General features: G+C 41.6%; 1 protein-coding gene across 3 annotated transcripts in view; it reads right to left on the reverse strand.

The window, feature by feature from the left end:
• The window catches only part of LOC147144113 (zinc finger protein 516-like), a 55,044-nt gene that overhangs the window by 14,115 nt on the left and 18,429 nt on the right, over window positions 1-22,500 (reverse strand). For 2 of the 3 annotated variants that reach the window (XM_086037853.1, XM_086037855.1), the window contains exons 2-3: window positions 4,995-7,227; window positions 1,441-2,682 (exon numbers count right to left, since the gene is read on the reverse strand). In XM_086037853.1, coding sequence (XP_085893979.1) covers window positions 1,441-2,682; window positions 4,995-6,711 — 2,959 coding nt within the window. In that variant the 5' untranslated portion in view covers window positions 6,712-7,227. Of the gene's footprint in view, window positions 1-1,440; window positions 2,683-4,994; window positions 7,228-11,816; window positions 11,964-22,500 lie in introns of those variants that run through there. The other variant, XM_086037854.1, reaches the window with a different exon arrangement.

Below are 22,500 nucleotides of genomic sequence, written 5' to 3' on the forward strand. Positions count from 1 at the left end.
AAAACAAATGTATTTGCAAATTCCTTTTATAATCCCCCGCCTCTCGATAACTGGATGATGACCTATGTGCTCAATCAGAATCATTATTTATTGCTTTTGTTACTGCTGTGCATGCCAATACTGTTAATGTATTTAGAAGCTTCAGAGAAACAGCAGGGTGAAATAAATGCTTGTCAACACTGTATCCAAGTCTAACTGGATCATGGTTATGAAAGTCTAACTCTACTTTTTGGGAGCATGGTGGTGACGCTACAGTCACACAAAGCCTCACCAGAGAGCTGCTGTAACTCTGCGCTGTGTCCATTTGTTATGTGTATTTCTGTATGTTTACATGTGGGAAGCGGGTGGAAGCAGGACAAGAAAGATCAGAGTGGGGGAGAGAGGTGACGGAGAGCATCTCTGGCACCCCGACTGCTGGCTGGCCTCTGGTTACTTCACTTCTACTTTGAGATGCCAGCCCTTCTCATTGATGCACTAATGAAAGACAAGACAGAGCTGGATGGAAAACACAGGCACCCGAACATACACACGCGCGCATACACACACACACATTGCAGAGGAAAAGGGAGAAAGACTTAGCCGCTCAAAAAAGGTCACTTTATAGCTTGTGACTCAAAGGGCTAAGGCGGATGGTGACGATATGCGCCTGGACGGGTGACAGTGATGTCATGCGTCTGCTCTAGGGCTGTTGTCTTTGACCCCTAGCTCCACAGAGCCCCACTTGACCTTAGAGACACAACTGAAAATGGGAAAATAATGTTGATGTTCGGTAATGACCATTTCCAAAGCAGCTGGTGGGGTAATTATTCTGTCTCATCTCCCTCTCTCTCCTTTGCCTCTTATATTTCCTCGTGCCCCGTTTTGCCTGCCCCATTTGCATCTGTGTGAGTCTCTCATCAGGCACAGCCGTGACCTAAACAGTTTGTGACAGCTTTCTGGGAGAGTGGAGCAGGACACGAGGCATGCCTCACAGACCTGAGCGCACCAGAGGTTCTCTCACGTCTTTCGCAGACAAATATAAAAGAAAACGAAATACAACAAATCACAAATACAGATACACACACTTATTTTGGGACAAAAAGCACACACGCTGCCCCAGATACAGCCTTTTCTCATACCTCACAAACATGCACACAAATTAATGTGGTAATTTCAAGCCCTCATTTTGGAAAACTCTATGTTGGATTTACTACTGTGTACCTAATTGTGTGGCCGGTGAGTGTATATTTTGATAGAGATGGTGAAAAGATAAGGGTTTACATGAGTCGAATAGAACCATGGTCAAGTCTAAATCAAATTCAAACAGATGACCAGTCATGGAAAAACATTGTTTTATGGTTTGTTGTGCATCTTATAACGTGTAAAATGTGTTTTCTTGACCACATAGCTATGCGAGCCTTATTGATTCAAACAAAAAAGGGAACAAATATAGTTGCTTACCAGTGGGATCCAAAAGAGAATTGGTGGCACCCCAGCGGTGGTACAGCGCAGCCAGTTCATGGGGGCTGTAGTTTTTGAGTAAGCTGAGGATGTTGTTTGGCATATGCGGAATCTCTGATGTTTGCTCCTGCTTCACATTCCCATGCGCCTCTGAAGGCAGGGAGGATGATGAAGAAGTCTGAAGAATGCCTCCATACGGCTGCGTCGCTCTGTAGTGCCCCGCTGTGGAGCTGTGGATGATGCTATGAGGCCTCGTAGCATTAGTGTGTCGCTGGCCATGGGAGTTGCTGAGTGGTTGATAAGAGGAACCTCTCGCTCGGTTGTGCTCTGCTTGGGTACTGTACTTGCTAGAAAGCATGAAGCCGAGTCCCTCCTGAGGCATCGTGTAACATTCTGCCCTTTTGTTAGCTGTTGCAGAGTTGAGGCTCGGGGCCGGGGAACGAGAAAGGGTGCTGGTGCTCTTCTCCTTAGAGCTGGAGGATGACAGCGAGGAAATTTCAACTTTGGGTCTGGAGCGCGGAGGGTAACTCCGAGCGACTTTCGCAGCATGAGATCCTGAAGTAGATGTGGAGGGTCTCGACGATAAAGATGAAGAGTGAGGGCATGATGATGATGATGATGATGAAGATGCTGTATCTGCACGAAAACCTGTTTTGTTTTTTTTGGGTACTTCATTGGCTTGGGTTGGGGGCCGTGTGCGTTGGGCACGCACAACTGTTGGCAGTGGTGGACATTCCTTGCCCTCCAAGACTGGTGGGGGGCCGGTACGTCTCCTGGAGGGCAGGTGTCGTGGCCCCTTGTTGTTTTTCTGAGCCCATTTAGGCACCAGATTGGAGCTACTACTGGTCATGCGGTGAGCCACAGTCTGGTGCATCCACAGAACCTCAGGATAGAGAGTAGAATGGGAGCAGAAGGAGCATTTGTGGTTTGGGAGGATTTTCCTGTCTAGGGTTATGGGGGCTTGGCCCCTGTGACCCTCAGCCCTGATACATAAATCCACAGGGGTCAAAACAGGCTCAAGGGGAGAAGAGCAAGTTGAAAGTTGAGCAGGAGGGGATGGAATATTTTCCAGACCTTGCAGGAGGGCTTTCTTCAGTTTGGGATATCCATTGGGGGTGACTCTAGGAATGGGGCTGGTTCTGTCTTCGGCAGTAGATGAATGCTGGACACGGACATGAGCCAGGTAGTTATGTGACTCAGTGGTAACAAAGTCACACAGGCTGCAGATATAAGGCCTCTCATCTGCAACAGAGAAAAGACAAATCAAAGATTTGTAAAAAAAAAAAAAAAAAAAAAAAAAAAAAAGAAAAATACTGAACTGTAATAAGTCTAGTAAATGTTCTACATTGGGTAAATTGAATGGGTAAATTGAATACAGTAATTTAGTTTTGTTTGCAGTTTTAAATGTTGTCCACTTGATGGCGGTAACACCCTATCTTTCAGAGAAAATAACTACCGGTAGGTATAGTCGTTGACATTAACCCTCAGTACAGTCATTTTATTTTACGTGCAAAAAAAAACCACAATAAGGAACAAAACACACACACACACACACACACACACACACACAGACGCAAGTCTCCCATTCATTAAGGCATTATACAGCTACATACAGACATACAAAGGACTCTGTACCATTTTCCTCAAACCCTTTCTTTTATACACCAGTAACATGCCATCTGTTTTTATTTGACTTCTTGTTTACAGCAGTGACCATCATATACGCTGTCAAGGTAAAATCTTACTTTGAATTTGAGGATTAGCAGTCTGTTGATTACACAGAGATCATTTGTTTATCAGGCCACTGATCTTTTTCCCCACAAACTTTTACATCAATAAATTGTCTTGAAAATCCCAACTAGAAAAAAACTACTCATTAACTAAGCAAATTTATAATGCAGTACAGTAGGTGCAACATATCAATCATATACCACATGCACAGAACAGACAATAGCGTCACCACAAATAGCCATAAAAGGACAATTAAGACAAAACATTCTATATTCTAACTTGATTTGCCATCATTGCCAGTGATATTACACAGCATCCTGAAAGGAAGTCCCACAGTTATATAAAATAAAAATAAGGTTACTAAATTATGTATACACCTCCCATGGTGCCATGTATTTCTACAGCACTGCACACCACGTGTGTTAATGTTACATACAAATTGTTTTTTTTAATTCTTGGGTCCACATTTCATGATCACGACACACACTTTACGCATTCTTTACACGCTGTTAGTTTTGTAAACCTACAGAAGAATATCAATTACATCTTTATCATCTCAGAGTGAACATGCTGAATAGATACACCAAAACCACAGCTGAAGTAATTAAATGGTTATTTAAAACATGATGTTAACTGGGTGTTGCAAAAGAAACTAAATCAGAGGTCATGATAGTTAAAACAATGCACGAAGACAGGTAAAACCAACCCATAAAAATTCTACTCAGTACTCACAAATGGGGTATGGTGGGGGGGGGGGTTTCCTGAGACAGGAAGACCTGAAATAGCTCACAGCTCAATCACGCCTGAAGAAATGTTTCTGCTATTTTTGATCACCACTGTGAGCAGGAAAGATTAGGAACAGACACTGCTAACGCCAATACCCCTTTACAATTTTGCGCAATTACAGCAAACGCATCCAGCTATTAACACTCTTGATCTTTTGAAAATTTAGTGAAACGGCCATTCACATGCTAAACAGATGTCAAATTTCATCAACATAATTATGAGTGTCTGCCCTTGTAAGGATGGATTAACCTTTTTTTTTTGTTTGTTTTACAGTACAGTTTGTTCGTTTTCCCTCACTGCCATGTCAATAGAAGGCAATAAAGGTGTTGTATTTCATTGCCCTGTCTATTGTTTAACTGTCGAGACCATTTCCGGGAACAGTGATTTTTACAGAGCATGTAGAACACATGCATCATAACTTCTGTAGTTTTGATATTCTGCCACTTGGTGGCATTTGTTCCCACTACACACCAATTGAAAAACTGAGGGGAAAAGTGTCTGCAAGCCCATTTCATGAACAGACATTTACTACCCATTGGTGGAGTCATGAGACTGTAGTGGGTGGTTTGAAATGGGCAACAACCGTTTGGGAAAGGCAGTTTTTGCTTTAAATTTGGTTTGGAAGATTGCACTGGGCTCAAGTCTTGGGTATAAACAAAGAGAGATTGTGGCCATGCTCACTTCAATCGTCACTGACCTCTGACTTCACAAATGTTATTCTGGATGAATGGACAACAAGTCCCTCGGTCTTCGGTATCTTCCGTTTGATTTCCTGTCACTATACTACTCCCTGTGCCTGTATACAGTAATGTGTGTTTATTAGTAAAGTTGAACTATTAGATTCCAAGATAACTTCACTATTTGCAAAGCCAGAAAGGCAGACACTGTAAAAAGTGACAAGAGTTCAGTTAAAACGCACACACAAGAAGCTGATGCTACAAAGCTAGGATAAGCCTAAAGATCTTTTTTTTTCTGGCGTTTTGTGAAGGTAGCAATTGCATTTAATTTTTTTTTTTTTTACACGAGTCGTGACTAACCTGGAAACTCTCCTGAGTTAGCAGTGCCCATCTCCGATGCCTGGTCTCTGAACGTGGAGGCTGGTGGAGAATCTCCATACCCTGGGGTAAAGGGTCGATTTGGGGAGCCTGATTCTGGGTCACTGGTGGAGCTCCACTGGTCTTTACTTGCACTTTTTTCCTTGTCGCCCATTGATGTCCTGCTCCCATCCTTTCTATGGACTCGCTGGTGGACAATCATCTGGTGACGACTGCGGAACACCTTCCCACATTCAAAGCACTCAATGGATTTAGTGGGACCTTGAGACTGGGATGGCCGTCTCCGTTCCTGGCGAGATGATGGTCGGTACTCCGAATCACTGAGGCTCTCTGGTGTCTGGTCTCCAGATGAAGCTTGGTTTCCCAAACCAGAGCTGCTGCGGCGACCCGTGCTGCGTTTTTCTTCAACTTGAAGGGCATAACTGTTGTTCTCTTTCTCATAAACTACAGGAGCTGTAGCAACATCTTCCTCTCCAATACTTCCTCCATCACTGGGAACCTTGTTGTTCTCTACCGGTTCTACAACTTTTCCTTTCGTAGCCAAGTGCCATGCTTGGTAGCTGCAAACTGGATCGAGCTCTGGGATTCTTTGACCCAGGATCTTATCACTTCCATCCTCGTTAGCCTTTGCTACAACAGCTTGAAGGCCTAAATAGTCAAGTAAACGTCTCTTTGTGGCTGGTGAATCATCATCTTCAGTGGGTTGTGACTGGTTTTGAGGTTTCTTCCCAGAACTGAGACTGTGGACTTTATCATGAGCCCTCAGGCTGTCTTTGCTATGAAACACGTTGCCACATTTACAGCACATTTGGTAGACGGACACGACAGAGGCAACAATTTCAGGATCCTGTGCTACATCATTGATAGTGGCAGGATGCTCAACAGAATCAGATTTTGCACGAGACCGCGATCTGGTGTTGTGTGTTTTCATGTGGGATTTAAGAAACCAAGCTTCGCGGAAGCGTCTTCCACATATTTGACAGCAATGGTCCAGGACCCCAGCGTGTTTCTTCATGTGTGATTTTAAGAACCAGGCTTGGGTGAACACCTGACCGCAGGTTTCACAGGGAAAGGTCTCATCACACTGGGATTCAACAGGTTCGGCCGCAGCTTCTTCCTTAACACTTGTCTGCTCGCCTGTGTCGACAGTGATGTGGACCTTCTCTATGTGGCTCAGGAGCTGGTCCTCCCGCTGGGCCTCATAGCCACAAAGACGGCAGCAGTAAGGCAGCTGATCACTTACGGGTTTCTCTCTTTTCAAGCTCCTCACAGGCACTTTCCTGCGACTATCTTCTGCACTCTCACCACTGATCATCCGATTACAAGCTGAGCTGCTCTTGGTCGGACTTGTGCCTCCATCAAGACCCTCTGAAACACTCATCTCCTCTTCCTCTGCTCCCCCCTCTTCGTCCTCATTGGAGTGGTGGCTAGAGAGGGTGCCCAGTTTGTGGCTGCGTATATGAACTTTGAGGTTACCCTTCTGAGAAGCCCTGTGGTCACAGTAGGGGCATTTATAAGGGCGAGCACCAGTATGGCGTCTCATATGCTGTGACAAAGAGCTCAGGAAAGGGAAGCTGCGGCCGCAAACATTGCAGTCATAAGATCCTGCTATTTTGTCATCCTCACCCTCAATATCATGTTTGGAATTGACCTTGACGGGAATCAACTTTTCCTTCTGATTTCTTGCCTGAGTATCCATCACCCCGCACTGGGATTCCTCATGGAATTTGATGTACCCTGTTTACTTGGCCTCTATCAGGCACGTTGCACATCGAGGGATGTCAAGTAGGCCTTTGTTAGTTAATTAAAATGTTATCTGCCTGCAGTCATCCACAGATGAAGCTGCTATTACAGCAACTCATTTAACACTGTCCGGTTAGCGGAAACCATGCCATCTTGCCATCTTTATCTATCACTGTCAGTAATTTTGGTCAGTCTGAGTTATGCTGTGCTAGCAGTACCATAAGCTAAGGAAAACAGGTGTATGCCTTAAAATGTTAACATTATGAAATAGTTTTCTAAAAATTCCGTATCTGATGTTTAAATATCTCTGAAGAAAAGATGGACTTAAGGGTTTTTAATTCTTTATCTCTCCAAGCAGTGATTCAGTCTTGATATGATTATTAAACCGCACTTCCTTTGTTCAAGCATTTCACTGGCATCTGTCCTCCATCTTCATATTTTACACGTATCAGCAAACATCTACATCATCCACCTGAGAATGAAAAAGAATATTGAGGAGGAAAGAAAAGTGGGGCAGGGGGATGGGAAAGAGACAAAAAGAAAATGTTATTAAAACAAAATTGTTTACAGACACATTCACTAAGTATTAGTGTACATCTGATCATTTTCTTTAACACTTGCCGCCGTAAACAGGAAATATGTTTCATGATTCTTTCTAATAAGTCAATGGATCTTTTCAGTGAGATAGACTTCAAAATGGTGAAGATTGGTCACACGATCTTAAAATGGAAAAGGAAAAAAACAACAACAACAATGTACACTCATTCAAAAACTTCATTTGGTACACTTGCACAACATGGAAGACTGAGCTGATTAATCAGTCATTTTCTATTTCTTATCCCTTTCCACCTATCCAAGCCGACTTTGGGCAAGAGGCAGAAAGAAACCTTGGATTGCTTGCCAGTCAATTTCAGGACACATACTGTGCTGACAAACAACCATTCAGAGCCATACCTCACCCCCTATTATAGAGGCTTCAATTAACCTAACATGAATGTTTTTTGGGGGGGGGATGTGAGAGGGAGCTGGAGTATGCAAACTCCACACAGGAAGGTAGGGCAGGCTGACCTGCTGACTACATACACATACTTAATGCTCAAACGTTGATACCCGATTGTACTTGATGTCAGTAACTGTACAGTTGTACTATACTTTGTGACCACTGAGTGGAGATTAAGTGTGGCGGTGTTCATCTCCTTAAACGTATTCATGCACAACATCCATCTGCATGATTGTGCAATGATTTGTGCAGGGTTTGGGGGCTCTGAAGCCACACCAGCTGAGTTGACACTTTACACAATTAAGGTGGGGGAAGAGGGAGGGGTGGATGCTCCGTGTTCACATCAGCTAGATCAGCAGTGCCACCATATTCCCTCCCCATAATGGCCTCACAAACCCGCCTCCGCTCACATGACAAGGTTCTTAAGTACACAAAAGGAAGTGGCTCTTCAGACAATTTGCTTTCTATTCTCAAACTGGGACTGAATGCTGTGTCACAGTGAGAGTCAAAACAAAAGGGAAAGAATGTGGATGGTATTTTCATACTAAGGACAAATTTGATACCACATACTGGATATTTACTTTAGGCATGTGACCACTGAGTGGAATATTTTCATTATTTTTGTAATTATTGTTCAGGTTTTTTTTTTTTTTTTTTTGAAGTAATGAGATTTCTGTTTGACTTTATGTTTATAACATTTGCAATAATGTTAACGGTGGTTGGAGAATGGATGGATGGATGATGTTAACCTTAAAATAGCTCGATAAACTCTTGCTAAAGTAGCCCAATCTAAAAAGATATACTACTCAACTCTGTAAAAAAAAAAAGGAAAAAAAAAGAAAAACAAAATCTGAAACTTTTGAAACAAAAACATTTGAGAGATTCTCAAATGGTGGACAATAAGAAATTAGGTAGGGATTCAACTGTGAAAGACCACAGTAGAGCTATTGCCAGGCTGTAATTATAAGAGGATAACTGATCTTTACCATGAGAGGATTTGAGCACACGAACAATTGCACATCCTTACAACTTGGCTTGCACTGGAAATTAATACCCTGTAACAGAGCCACATATTTATGTAGACTCTTTATTCTATTGAAATCAGTGAAGCCTTAATGGTTCAAACTACTTCCTGCTCAAGTCCTCAAAGCTTCTGCCAACAAAGTAGGCTATATGAGTCAGAAGTAGGTTAAAAGCTTTAAATATATATAACACCCCCCAAAAAATGAGTCCCACTTAGTGTTTACAATCCTGTCACATTTTCCAAGAAGGTATGGCATATTTTATATTCCATTTCAGCAGCTAAAAGATGCAAGCAGCGGTGATTTTGTCATACTGCATTGTCAATGTCTAATAAAGGTTCTGGTCGTAGATCTCAAAACTTATATGTGGTACATATAAAAACACTAACAAGCAGTATGAGGAGAGAGTTCATGTGCAAAAGTGACATAGGATGGAGAAGAAAACAATTGTGAGGAAGTAGACTAAAGACTGAAGTGACATTTGTCTTTCTTAAATTAATATCCCTGTGAGACTACTGCACTGTATTCTTATTTACATTATTACACAGAAAAGATGGAAAGAAATATTTTGATATAGCTGGATTTTCTACAGAAGCACCTTTATTTAGAACATTGTCATATTCAAGTGAGACTTCAAAAGAGAGATACTATTATTATGGGTTTTTTTTTCCACCTATACAGAGGAGGCATAATTTAAATTGGGGCTGCACAACATTTTGAAAAATATTGTCATGGTGATAATGGCACATGCAGTGTAGAATGCAGAATGCAAAAAATGTCAATAAATGTGTATGGAATTGTATGCTTTACTATAACTTTAGCCAGTCAGATGCAACCTTAAAAGTGCGTTGCCATCCAATTGGAGAACAGTATCTAGGGGCATTACTAGCACTAAATAACTTAATTAGACATGAATGCTTTCATATTTTTCCAAATGAAAAACATTGTTTTCATTCCATGATAAAGATCTAAAAAAGATCATAATAAAGAAGGTATATGTTAAATACAGTATCGCAATAATATTGATGTTGCAATATGCGACACCCATATCGCATGTTTTTCCAATATCGTGCCAATCTACTTTAAAAATACTAGAACTATAATGTATGGAATCTTTGAGTATTATTTCAGTATCTCGACGCAGGGTCCTCTTTCTTGGAAATCAAAATATGGTCACCCTAGTCACATCTATCACAATGTATGGCAATAACTGCGCCAGATTTCATAGCTCTCATAGGCCTCCTATGATGAGATGACATTGATAAATTGATGTCAGAACTACATTAGCGTGTTTGTGTGCTAAAACAGCGCATTTGAGTAAGTCTGGTTTGCTCATAATAGATCAAGAGTAACTGCAACTGTGGGGGGGAAAAACAACTTTGAAAAGTAGTTTGAAGGCCGTTGCCACAGGGGCACTGGCTACTAGCCGCTAACTTGTGCCGTATCATAAAATGAATGCGTAATAAACTACCAGTTTCTTAGCGTCCTTATTTAGTGATTGAATATTATTTTGGGATGTTAGTAGCTATGAAATGTGATGGCAATAAAAACTGGCATAAAGGCAAGCCAGCTGTCATGCCACAAGGTGCTACGAGACTCACCTTCAAAATAAAAGCCGACGAGGCTACTTAACTGACGTCCATGTATTATTTGATAGGCTTTCATTTATATGTTGGCCTTCGTAGTTGTTGCATCTTCGTTGGTCTTTTTTTAACGGTGCGCACCAAATAAACTGTTACCCGAGGCAGAAAAAAAAAACAACAGTTTTTTTTTTATTTGAGGTACCTGCATTATTCAATGACCCGGTTCACCCCTAGTTGCCAAAATTCTCCAATACATGATCCAGGAGGGTTTCTCTCCTCCTCCATTGACATCACCACCGCTATGCTTTACGACTGCAAATATGCAACGTGGATTGTATATGCTGCCTTCCCGTGAAACATGCACATTTTTTTTTTCAGCAACCAATCTGCGGACCACGTGCGGCCCAAACCATGGCGCATGATCCGTACGGCTCAAAGATCAAAGATGATCCGTTGCACCACTAATTAAAACATGTACTCCCACTTGTGCACCTGGATTAAATTTTTACCAGCACACACTGTTAAATTGGCCGCATTTGCAGGCATATTGGTCGCAGTGTTGATCCCTGCAAGCTAACCTGTGAAGCATGGTCGAGGTAATGTCATGGCTTGGGCTTGCATGGTTGCTTCTGGAACATGCTCACGAGTCTCTAGGAGCAGCAGAATGATGATGAAAAGTGGAAGGTCTTTGGCCAAAACAATCACTAGACCTTATAGCAATAATACAACAACAGAGACAGTAAACGCAATAAATCTAAGCACAAATTATTATATTCAGTAGATACCGGCGAAACAGCAGAAAGGTGTCAGTCTCACGTCATAGAAATGTTGTCTTCAAAGGAGTTTTCAAAACTGTCAGTGAGGGGGCTTGCCTAGCATTTAAAGGAAGATCATTCTAGAGGGAAGGACCAGCAACAGAAAAGGCTTGATCCCCTCTGAGGCTACGCTTAGTCCTCGGTACCTCCAGCAGAGCCTGGTCCACAGACCTGAGGCACCGCGGTGGCAGGTGCGTAGAGGTGGAGGAGCTCAGAGAGGTACAATGGGGAGAGGCCATTTAAAGATTTGTAGACAAATAGAAGCATCTTAAAATGAACCCTGAAATGCACTGGGAGCCACCAATAAAGCCTGCATATCACCTTCTGAAGAGGAGACTGAAGGGAGAAATGCCGGGAAAAAAGCAAGAACTGAAAGAGGCTGCAGTAAAGGTCTGGAAAAGCATTTCAAATAAAAAATGTCTGGTGAAGTCAATGATTCGCAGCCTTGATGCTGTTATTCCAAGTAAGGGCTATGCCACCAAATATTAAATGTTATGCACTTTAAGTGCATTTAACTCATTCAGTGCCAGACAATGTTCTCAAATGGAAAGTGCCGGTTCCAGCCATTTTTTACCATTTTGACTAATTTTTGAAGGCCGACACAAAATTGAGTCCTGTAGCTATATAAACACGGAGCCTACCAAAAGAAAGCTTTGATCCTCTTCTTTCATCAGAGAAAAAAGTATGTTTCTACCGTTTACCATTCTTTAGTAAGCAGCAGTTGGACACTGGTAAGTTTCTAGAAAATACTCATTTCCAAGAAGGATTCTGAGAAAAAGAGCTTTTTGTGAAAGGATGCATTTCAAGCACAACTCTAACGTCGATGCTGTTTTTTTTTTTGCATTTGTGATACTTCAAATCTTTATTGCATCATAAAGAATACAAAAAATTGCGCTTTGATCGCAAAATAATTTATTGCAAGATGAACATTGCACTGTGCATGTTTACGTTGACGCTTCTAAAAGGGGTGGTCACTTCTTTCCTGTGTGACTATACATTGACACCCGATTGTGTCTGGGGAATTTTTCATACGCCGTCTCCACAAAACGTGCCTGCGAGTGTCCACGTTTTACATCATCCCTTTTCCTTTCAAACAAGGATGGCACTACGTCCTCTCTTCATTTCATCATTCGTCATTCCTTGAGTTGAAAAAGATCTGTTGTCTCATCACGTGACGTCGCCGTAGAGCATATAAACACACTCAAGCACTGCATACAGGAAGTGGGCTGTCTCATGGGTGGACCTGGCTGTTGTGAAAATCTGGCCACTCCTGCCATCTCATGGTGATCCATCATACTAAAATCATATCCAAAGCCCTGAAACGTATTCTGTAGCTGCGAACCACCGCACCCATCCCCCCAAATAAAAAAAAATAAAAAAACGTATTAATGTGGTTTGGCACTCACAGACAAGGACATGACGTATTAATACTGTTTGGCATTGAATGAGTTAAAAATGTCTGTTCAAATACTTTTGCTCACTTGAAAAGTGTGTGGTTTCAAACAAGAGATACTCTGTTCTCAGTTGTTTAACACACCTAGATGTAAATTCCAGGAAATAAAAGCTGGGCTTTTGAACTTTTGTCTCATACAACTCTTTTGTGTGATGTGATGTGAAACCTTGTGTTCCAACACTTTTGGAGGAGATTGTGTATAAATATGTGTGTGCACGACGGTAATTTTAAGAATTCAGAATGCAACGCCTTACTCAATGTCCTTCACGTGAGGGACATCTGTAATCTGTGATGCACTGAGATTCCATAGCAACCGCAGAGACTTCTTATTTGAAATTGGGGACAAATAGACACAGTTAAGACTCAAGAGTGAACCTTCTGTTTGAATGCTGACTAGAGGTGGGCGATATCATCGTCAATCTTGCTTTCACGATGTGTAATTTTACATTATCGAGTATTAATACTGCCTCGAAAATCATAACGACTCAAGTCAGTCGACGGCTGCAAAGTATGCGGAAATGTTGAAAATCAGTGTGCATTGACGGCAGAGGAGGAGGAAGTGATAATCATTCGCCGAATCAGCGGGCAGGACCCGGTCACGTGAGTCTGTCCGCACTGCAGCCGAGCTGTTTCAAACAGAGTGTCGAGCGGGGGATCCGATTCATAGCAAGGCGCGAGTCTATGTCGTCCGTAGTCTGTAAATGGATTGGGGTTGACAGGACTGTCGTCAGTGGGAATAACATTGTTAGATGTGCCAAAACGGTCACCGCGAAGAACAATTCTGTGCACCACGAGCCATATGGATTACGAGGAAAACTTGGCGACCGCGCAAGCACGCTAAACAAAAGCTTAAACACACACACTTAGAATGCAGTCGCTGAGTTGAACCAACAAATATAAACGCACGCACTCACGCACACACATACTCAGTACTTTAGCGAGCAAGTCAAACGTGACATCCTGGATGATCGGTTAACATTCAGTTTACTCGCTTGTAGTCCGCATCATTCATAACTAGCCTGTATTCATGTTGCGCAAACTACGGCGGCTTATTAGTGTGACGCCAGCATACACCCAAACATGAATAAAGTCACAAGTCTACAAATCAAAGCGATGAAAGAGTGGGAAAATGCACTTTTCGGGAAATTGCAGTTTTGTTGTGACATTATGTTTGTCATGACAACGTCTTTTTTCCCCTCGCTGGGTGACACTTCGTCACCTATCAAATAAATTTTTTCTCATTCTGATTGCTATAGTTAACACCCTTTTCCTCATTCTTATTGCTCTAATAGTTGGCAGTGGGACACGAGTACTTACTCCAGCTCAAAATGTCATATCATTATGGAATAACAGCAGAGACATTTAAATTACATAAATACTCCCAAAAATCAATGTAAGTCTATACATATTGTTTTGTTCTTTATTGTTAAATATTGTCGTAGAATATCATTATGTTTTGCAGAAGCTGTATTTAGCAATTTAAAAGAGATGTTCATAAACGCTGTCTATCCACAATTGGTCTGTGAAGCAAGTGCAGATTTCAAATATTTTTTTGTAGAATATCGTCAAATTATCGTTATCGAGTTTTTTGAAAAAATATCAAGATATATTTTTTTGCCCATATCGCCCGCCCCTAATGCTGACAAACACACACCTGCACACAAGCAGTGCAACTGTGGAAGCAGCAAAACAGAGGGGCTTTTAAATTTGCCCACACATCTTTTGGAAGCCTACATGCACACTGTGGGGTTTTAACAGTGTTCCATACAGGCAGCATTGCAAGTTTAACTATTTGGACAGAGGGTTGCTCACAAACCCATACACACACTACTGTGCAGAGGAGAACATACAGTGAGGGCTTTGCAAAGGAAAAAATATCTTGCCAGCCTCCGCACAGTTGCTCATCAAGTGGAGACACTAGCTGCTCAGAGTAGGACAAAGAAAGTGGTACTGTGCCTAAAATGCAGTGACACACAAACGCACATGCATAGTTGTATTCTCAGACCAATCAATAATCCATTATGAACAAACTGCTCCGTATCCCCCGCCCCATCCCTGCTCTAAACTAGCAGACAAGGGGGTCTGCTGTAGCTCTTATTAAGAACGAGAGGAGTAAAGCTCAGCTGGTTATATGCACACAGCACACACGCATGCACATAACACACACACCCACACACATGCGCACGCACTTACAGATCATCCAAAACACACACAGAAGACTGGTGTTTTACAGGTCAGCTCTGGAATGAAAAAGAAAAAGACTTCATAGAGCAGGGGTGTCAAAGTCAAATGGACGGAGGGCCAAATACAAAATTTTGCGACAAGCCGAGGGCCGGACTGATAGAATATTCATTGAAATTTTTTAAAATGGCCAGATTGGATCGGGTCCTTCGCGCCTGCTGATGATGTCACGTTTTATATATCTGTAATATATTTCATTGCGTCTATGTTTGTCACTCCTCTGGCTGTTGTGTTTTTATCTTTGGAGTTACTAAATAAAAAATAAAATAAAGTACATTACTGCTACTTTTGCGAGGCAGCTCGTACGTCACTTCCGTTTGCGTTTCTCCTGCCAAGCTGGAAACAATTTTCTGGTTGACTCGGGCTGCAAGATTGTATGAACTGTACATAATGTGAAGTAAAACGGAGAGGATCATATGATTGGTATGATGTCTCCAGCTGACCCTATTTTAGAGTGGCAAGGTATGAATATGGGTGATCCTGTCAGAAAACACAGGCCCGTATTCCACTTGACACATCTATTTATTGTGGTCTGCAACAACACAGACAAAGAATAACCTAGAAACATCATCCAATGCATATCCATTTGTTAACAATATGCCTAAACATTACAATTCACTGTATTAAGAAATTAATCAGTCAAACAATACACATTCACACGTTTCATGACTAGAATAGTGAATAGCATATGAGCCAAAATAACTAACTAGTGTTCATCAACGTGACATCACTGACGAGAACATATCCAGGCTATTATGTACAGCAGTTACCTGATACGAACTTGAATGATTAAACTCACCTTTTAACATTTACACACAACAACAACCGTGGTGAAACACGGGAAATCTGCAACTACTGAGTTTGCTGGCACAAACAAACTACGAGTTGTGTCAAAGGAGGAAAGAGAAAAAAAAAGTCACTCACTATCTCAGCGCTCGAATAGCGTTCAAGCCTGCTCACAGTGTGGGACATCTCTGCACTACGTCGAAACTCAATCAATTTATCAAATGCCAACAATTACTAATAATAAAACAACGTGAGATTTCTAACATGAAGTATTTCTAATGAAGTGTGTTTTACTCCAAATAATATTTCACCACAATCCGATTCTGAAAGACACGAAAAGTGCCGAGAAGTCTTCAGTCAACATGTAGAACAGCCATGGGGTGGCAAGCATTGATGCAAAGAAATATATTACAGAAATAGTGTAACGAATTGGGTTATCTGTGTTGTGGTTGAATTTGTGTCTTGCCAAGTTGTGTTGTTTCCTAGGTTAATGAATGCATCGTGCGGCTCGCTGGATGGGAGGGCATGCGAGCGAGAGTAGCGGAGGACGAACAGCAGAGCCGTTGCTATTTTTTGACTGAACGGTTGTCGTACTGTATTGGCGTCGGCTGTGGCCCACAATAGCCGGTTGGACTAATAAAAACATGATAATTAAACTACATCTGACGGCGTGTTCTTTGAAGTCGCTACAATATATTTTAAAGCCTGACGTCTTTGGCAGGCGCAAAGGACCCAATCAGATCTGCTACCCACACCGGCACTGGATCTAATAATAAAGCAATATCATCCCAGGGGCCGTAGAAAACCTTCTCGCGGGCCGGATGTGGCCCGCGGGCCTTGACTTTGACATATGTGTCGTAGAAGGAAAAAAAAGTTGATTCAGTTATGCTGTGCTTCTGAAAGGTTTTGTATGCACATTTACACTAGACAAAAGGAATATTCTATAATATTATTATTATTATTTTTATTTTTTTTCAAGTACTTTAATAGGATGTAGCATAGACTATATTGCCACACGAGAAACGTATATGTCGATTTAAGGTTTGGAGTCCATAATTACAAACATGAGAGGGGCAAACTATTAAAAACATCCCTTTATTTAAGTGCAGATCTATTAAAATTCCTCAGAATGTGTGACAATTTTAAGACTGACTGACAATTGTTATCTTTAAAGAAGTCAACCAAAACTTTTTGTTTCCCCAAGAATATGTTCTATGCAGGCCTACTAGTTGAAACAAAGGATTCTGATTAATATGGCGTTTCTGGAATATAAATTAAGCAGCAAAATCCACCCGTTTTTAGCCATCTCAGGGGGCGGCCATTTGGTCACTTCTGTCGACTGAAAATGAAATCACAGTTGCTCAGGGCGCAAATAATGACCAATCATGGGCCATCTTCAGAAAAAAGGTGAGCTGTGATTGGTGGTTACCTAAGCCCTGAGCAACTGTGATTTCATTTTCAGTCGAAAGAAATGACAAAATGGCCGCCCTTTGAGATGGCTAAAAACGGATGAATTTTGCTGCTTAACTCATATTCTACAAACGCAATATTAATTAGAATGCCATGTTTAGACTAGTGAACGCGCATAGAACATATTACTCCAAAGAATTTGGGGGGGTTGACTTCCCCCTTTAAAATGGCATTTTTGCGTGTTAGAAGAGATAGAACTCTTTTATGATTCTCATCTGATTATGAACTTATATCTCACGTAATGTCAGTGTCCTTCCACTTGTTGCTTTACAAGTACAGCAGCAGACCTCAGTTTCAAGTGTGAAACCTTACAATTTAAACAATATATCAATGCATGAATTAAATGTGTGTGCTTGCTATTTAGTTTGTGCCTCAAACTCTCAATTACTTCTGATTTACCACAATTTAGTCGGCTTCTGTCCCCCCGGCCTGTCACAGCAGGTCATGCTCATAAGCAGGAAGAGCAGTGGGGGGTTTCGCAGCATTGTTGGGCTGCCCAATTCCCATACTATCCCCAGTTCTATCAGTAAAAAACCCACTCCCCCGCCCCTGCGCTTTAAACCAAACCAGGACAATGGGGGGGCTGCCTCTATCTGTCCCTTCTCAACGCCCACCCCACCCTATTTGCGTGAGAAGGGCCATAGATAAAGAGTCCACTGGATCTGTGGGTATGTTTATGCAGGAAGTGGCAGGTGTTGAGGTCAATACTGTCATTTTACATTTGGGTGACCGCTCCATGCTAGTGGGATTACTGGACAGGCCACAAGGGGAAAAAAAAGGATGGTTTCTCAGACTCAGGTCATTTTGTCAATGATACAGATGTGAGACATTTCTTCACACGGTTACTGATAATCAGCACAAGCTAAATGACGGCACCAAAATAAGAGAACCAGATTGTGCAACGTGTTAAATATCTATTCGTATACAATTTCTGACTACAGCTGTTTAATGGCCATCTTCCCCTCCCACTTGTACTGTATACTGAATGTGAATTGTTTGACAGTGTATAAGGCCTTGTCTACACGTAGCCGGGTTTTTTTTAACAACCGTATATCCCTCCACCCCCAATCCCCGCCTGCATTAGAAATAAACATTAAAAGAACGCATCCACATGAAACCACGGGAGTGCGTTTTGAAACGCATGCCAAGTCTCTGGGTGGCAGTAGTTAGCCAAATACTGTCCATTCAAAGGAACTTACGTCCTTTGACGTCACTTCTACGAAACCAAAAACACGGCGTCAAACTCGTTCGGGATAACCGACAGGAGGTCAGAATTGCTTTTAAACCTTTCAACGAGAAGCAGTGGTTGGTTGCGGACAAATAAGTACCGGTAAGCAAAAGGCACATCGAGAATGGCTATAACCAACGCAGCGCCGTGAGCAATGACGTCAAAGCATTGTTGTCGCATGGTGACGACGTAAATCTCCGGGTGTAACCGTCCACGGCAAAACGCAATCCGGAGATCTCCACTGTGGCCGGAGTTTTGCGTTTTCAGTGAAAAAACTCCGGGGACGTGTGGATGATAGGGCTAACCGCAGGCTTATATCCAGCGTTTTCAAAACCCCTGGCTACGTGTAGACAGGGCCTAAGTGTATACTGTATACGCTTCTCTGTGTTGGGTGTGCATCCTTCCCTCCCCCTCTGTCTCAAACTCTGGCTGTTTTTCTCACACCAGTCGTTAACCTCTGGGTGCTCCAGCCTGCACAGCCCCCCCACCACCTCTCTCGCTCTCTGTCACACATACACGCACACGCACACACGTATAAACACAAACACACGTGCTTCCTCATTTCCAAAACTGAGTCCATACTTGATTGTTTTAGAAAATGGCATGTTAATGCAGTAAATCATCTGCAACATTCACTTTTCAGTATATGTAAAAATCTCTTTAAGAGGTTGGAAGCAGGACAAGTCCCCTCCCTGTCTGCCACGCAAAGGAAAGGAGCAAAAATGAGTAACATTTGGACTACTAACTCAAGCCATATATTCCAAATGGTGCGTGGACAAAAAGTGAACTACTCAATTTCTGTATCTCAAGGTAGAGTGTACCATACCGTATCCAAAGTAACTGCTTGTATATCCGTCGCCTGGAAAACAAGTCTTGTTTGCAAGAAGGGCTTAAAAAGGGATATTGTTTCCATTTCCATTTCTAATTGCTGAATATAATTTGACACCTGATTTAGACTCTTGTCTAAAATTAATCAAATGTCCATCCTCAATGCTGCATGTGCGGAAGTTACAAATGTAGCTTGCAAGGACGGACAGCAGGAACAACAGTCAATTAGAAACTGAATTAAAAACATGGCAGATGACAACGATAAGCTAGTATTTGCTTTTTCGGAAGAAAGAATATTTGACTGTCTTGTTCTATTAACCCATTAAGGCCGGGAGCGCATAACCACGTTTCTACCACCAAGCCGGGAGCACTGTTGCGTCTTTTTACCCTTAAAGCCGGGAGAGCGTATACATCATTTTTTTAATCCAATTCTCGGTCTCTTAGCCAATGAACTGGATCAGAATATACACGTGACGGTGTTGTGAGCCCTCGGGGGATGTCCGGAATTTTTTCGAGTAGTAATGGCGGACGCAGACGATTACGGGAGCTTTGAAATAAGTGACGATAGTGAAAAAGACACGCACTTGTGGACTTTGAACCAGCGGAACCAGTCGATTGTAATATATGGTTAAGATATATGTTTGTAGACAATGATGATAGTGCCAGTTTTTTTTTATTTAAATTTTTTAAAATAAAAAACATTGCTTTTCTTCCACTGACACTATTTTTACATTTTTGATTGAAACAGTAAATAATAATAAACTCAGGCTGGAAATACATGAACGTAATCGTCAGTAATTGTGTCAACTTCTAAAGCAAAGGCAAGAGAATATGATTTACTGGGATATTTCTAACAGAGCCTCTACACATGAACCATTTCAAATGTATTCTTTTTATAAAGGCAAATACAAAACTCAAAACTGTATTTCAATTAGTGAAATGTACTGTAGCTTTCTTTGTGTTTTCCCCACACTCATATTAATTTTGGTTTACCGAACACATACAGTTTGAGTCACTGTGCTTTGCAATCTAATTTGAAATTTGCTTTTAAAACTCGAATGTCACTTGCACATACATTTATTCCACTATACTGAGTAGTAGGGATGCTCCGATCGATCGGGCACCGATAATGATCGGCCGACTTTCGTGAAAAATGACGTAATCGCAATATTCGATCAAAGCCTTTTACTGCCGATCAAAGAATCCGATCACCCGGAGCTCATGCGGTGTGCTGTGTGTAGTTTGCGTCTTGTAATATATGCCGTGAAAAGATACCTCGCGGGGGGAGCATGGCCACAAGTTTCAACACAACCAACTTAAGCCGACATTTGAAGAACAAGCAATTGGAAGACTATGGTGAGTTTACGAGGCTCACTGCATTGAAGCAGCAGCAACAATGAAACGGCAGCTAACGCAGCCCATGCTGACCAACACAAACCCATATGAGCGCGACAGGCAAAAGACAACTTAAATAACCAGGAAAATAATGAAATTTATCGGACTTGATGACCAACCATTCCGCCGTCTGCTCGCCCACTTTGAGCCTCGCTAGCTACGTGCTACCGGGACGCAAATACTCCACAGACGTAGCTCCACCAGAGAGTGTATTGTCGCATCGAAAGTTTCCTAAAAGAAGGCCTAGTATCCTGTTTAAGTTTTACAAGTGTTAAATGGAGCTCGGATGTCAGTCCTGTGTCGATGTTGAGTCTAACAAGGGAGTTTTTCGCTCGCGTACTGCTTTTAATGACAATGTTCGAAGGAGGCATATGTATTCCAAAATGTGTTATCCATGATGCGTAACTTTTTTCTCGTTGACAAATGCACAAGATAGTTTATGCACAAGACAAGAAACCAAGTTCCTGAGTCGTTTCGATTTAGGAACTCATTGAATAGTTTATTCGAGTGAAGCCTGCATGTGACTATTTTTTCTACTTGATTATATTATGAACCACGCAATGTTTAGGTGGCATGATATTTATTTGACTTGCATAATTAAGTATTTTGAGACTGCTGATTCTTTTGATCTGTTAAAAACTGTGTTACTAAAAGCTGTTTTTTCAATTATCTTTGTGACTGAGTAATTGTTGTATTGTGCCACCAGTGGTTTTGTATTCCTTTATGCTTTTGAAAATATATATAGATTTTTGTCAAAATTACGGCAATAATGTTTTTTAATAATATTGCATAATAGCAGTCACCATAAATAAATGGAAAAATATACAGGTATTCCATGTGATCGGAATCGGTATCGGTATCGGCCGATCCTACTCATGCATGATCGGTATCGGTGTCATAGAACCTGATCGGAACATCCCTACTGAGTAGTGTGCAACCAGGAGAAGGTTTTCTTGTGTATTGGTAAAAGGTGGGTGTAAAGGAGTGCTTTATTTTGAAGAGCTGAAAGGCTTTCTGCTCTGTGACAGAGGTCTGTTGTATCTGTTCTAAAGTGTCTCTTACCAGCTCATGGTAGCTTTCAACAAGTACCGTAGGGTTACGTGACAGTTTTTTTCTTCACCTGAATAATACATGCGATTATAGCAGCAAGTTTTTCCTTACTATTGCCTAACAGTTGCCAAATTTGGCAGGAAGATCGGGAACCTGACAGTCACCTTGAAAGCCTTCAAAATAAGGCAGCTTCTGAGTAAGGATGTACACAGGTGGTAGAGATGTGCAGGTTTGTTTTTATTTTAACTATAATTGTGTATTTTTTAAAGTGCAATTATTAATGGAATCTGATTCCCTGAAAAAAGATTTAAGCCGACTACGTATTAAAATAACAACATACACTGTATAAGACATTTTTGAGCAGTTGGCGTAACCACTGTGACGTGTTACATGCTGTACACTAGACCAGTGTTCCCCAAACAAAGGGTTACTTTGGAACAAGCCGTGGCAAGCTGCACAGATGAGAGAGAGAGAGAAAAAACCTAAAGCTATTTCGGTTTATTTATCTGGCAGAAAAACGTTTTATTTTGAAAAGTGACTGGATTCTCTCCATTAAACCCATCTTTGACCGACTCTTTACGCATGTCAAGATGCTAACGGTCTCCATCGCGTAACGCTAATACAAAACCCAGAAGCTAGCCAAATGAGTTTAAAAACATTTTTTTGAAAAGTTTCTTTGCAATGGGGGAAAAGGCCCAGTATGATTCAGCATAAGAGCCGATGCCAATGAAGAAAAAGAAAGGTGCATTTCTAAGACAATATCAGGAGACCTATTAGAAATAAGGATTTATCGTAACAGGTGATTCCCACACACAAAGCCCACTCTGCACAATATTCGACGAACGGCTCTCTATTGAGTCAATGAAAGCTTCAA

This window comes from Filicampus tigris, chromosome 8 (genome assembly GCF_054856515.1).
Source record: "Filicampus tigris isolate MCC_2025a chromosome 8, RoL_Ftig_1.0, whole genome shotgun sequence".
NCBI classification, from domain to species: domain Eukaryota; kingdom Metazoa; phylum Chordata; class Actinopteri; order Syngnathiformes; family Syngnathidae; genus Filicampus; species Filicampus tigris.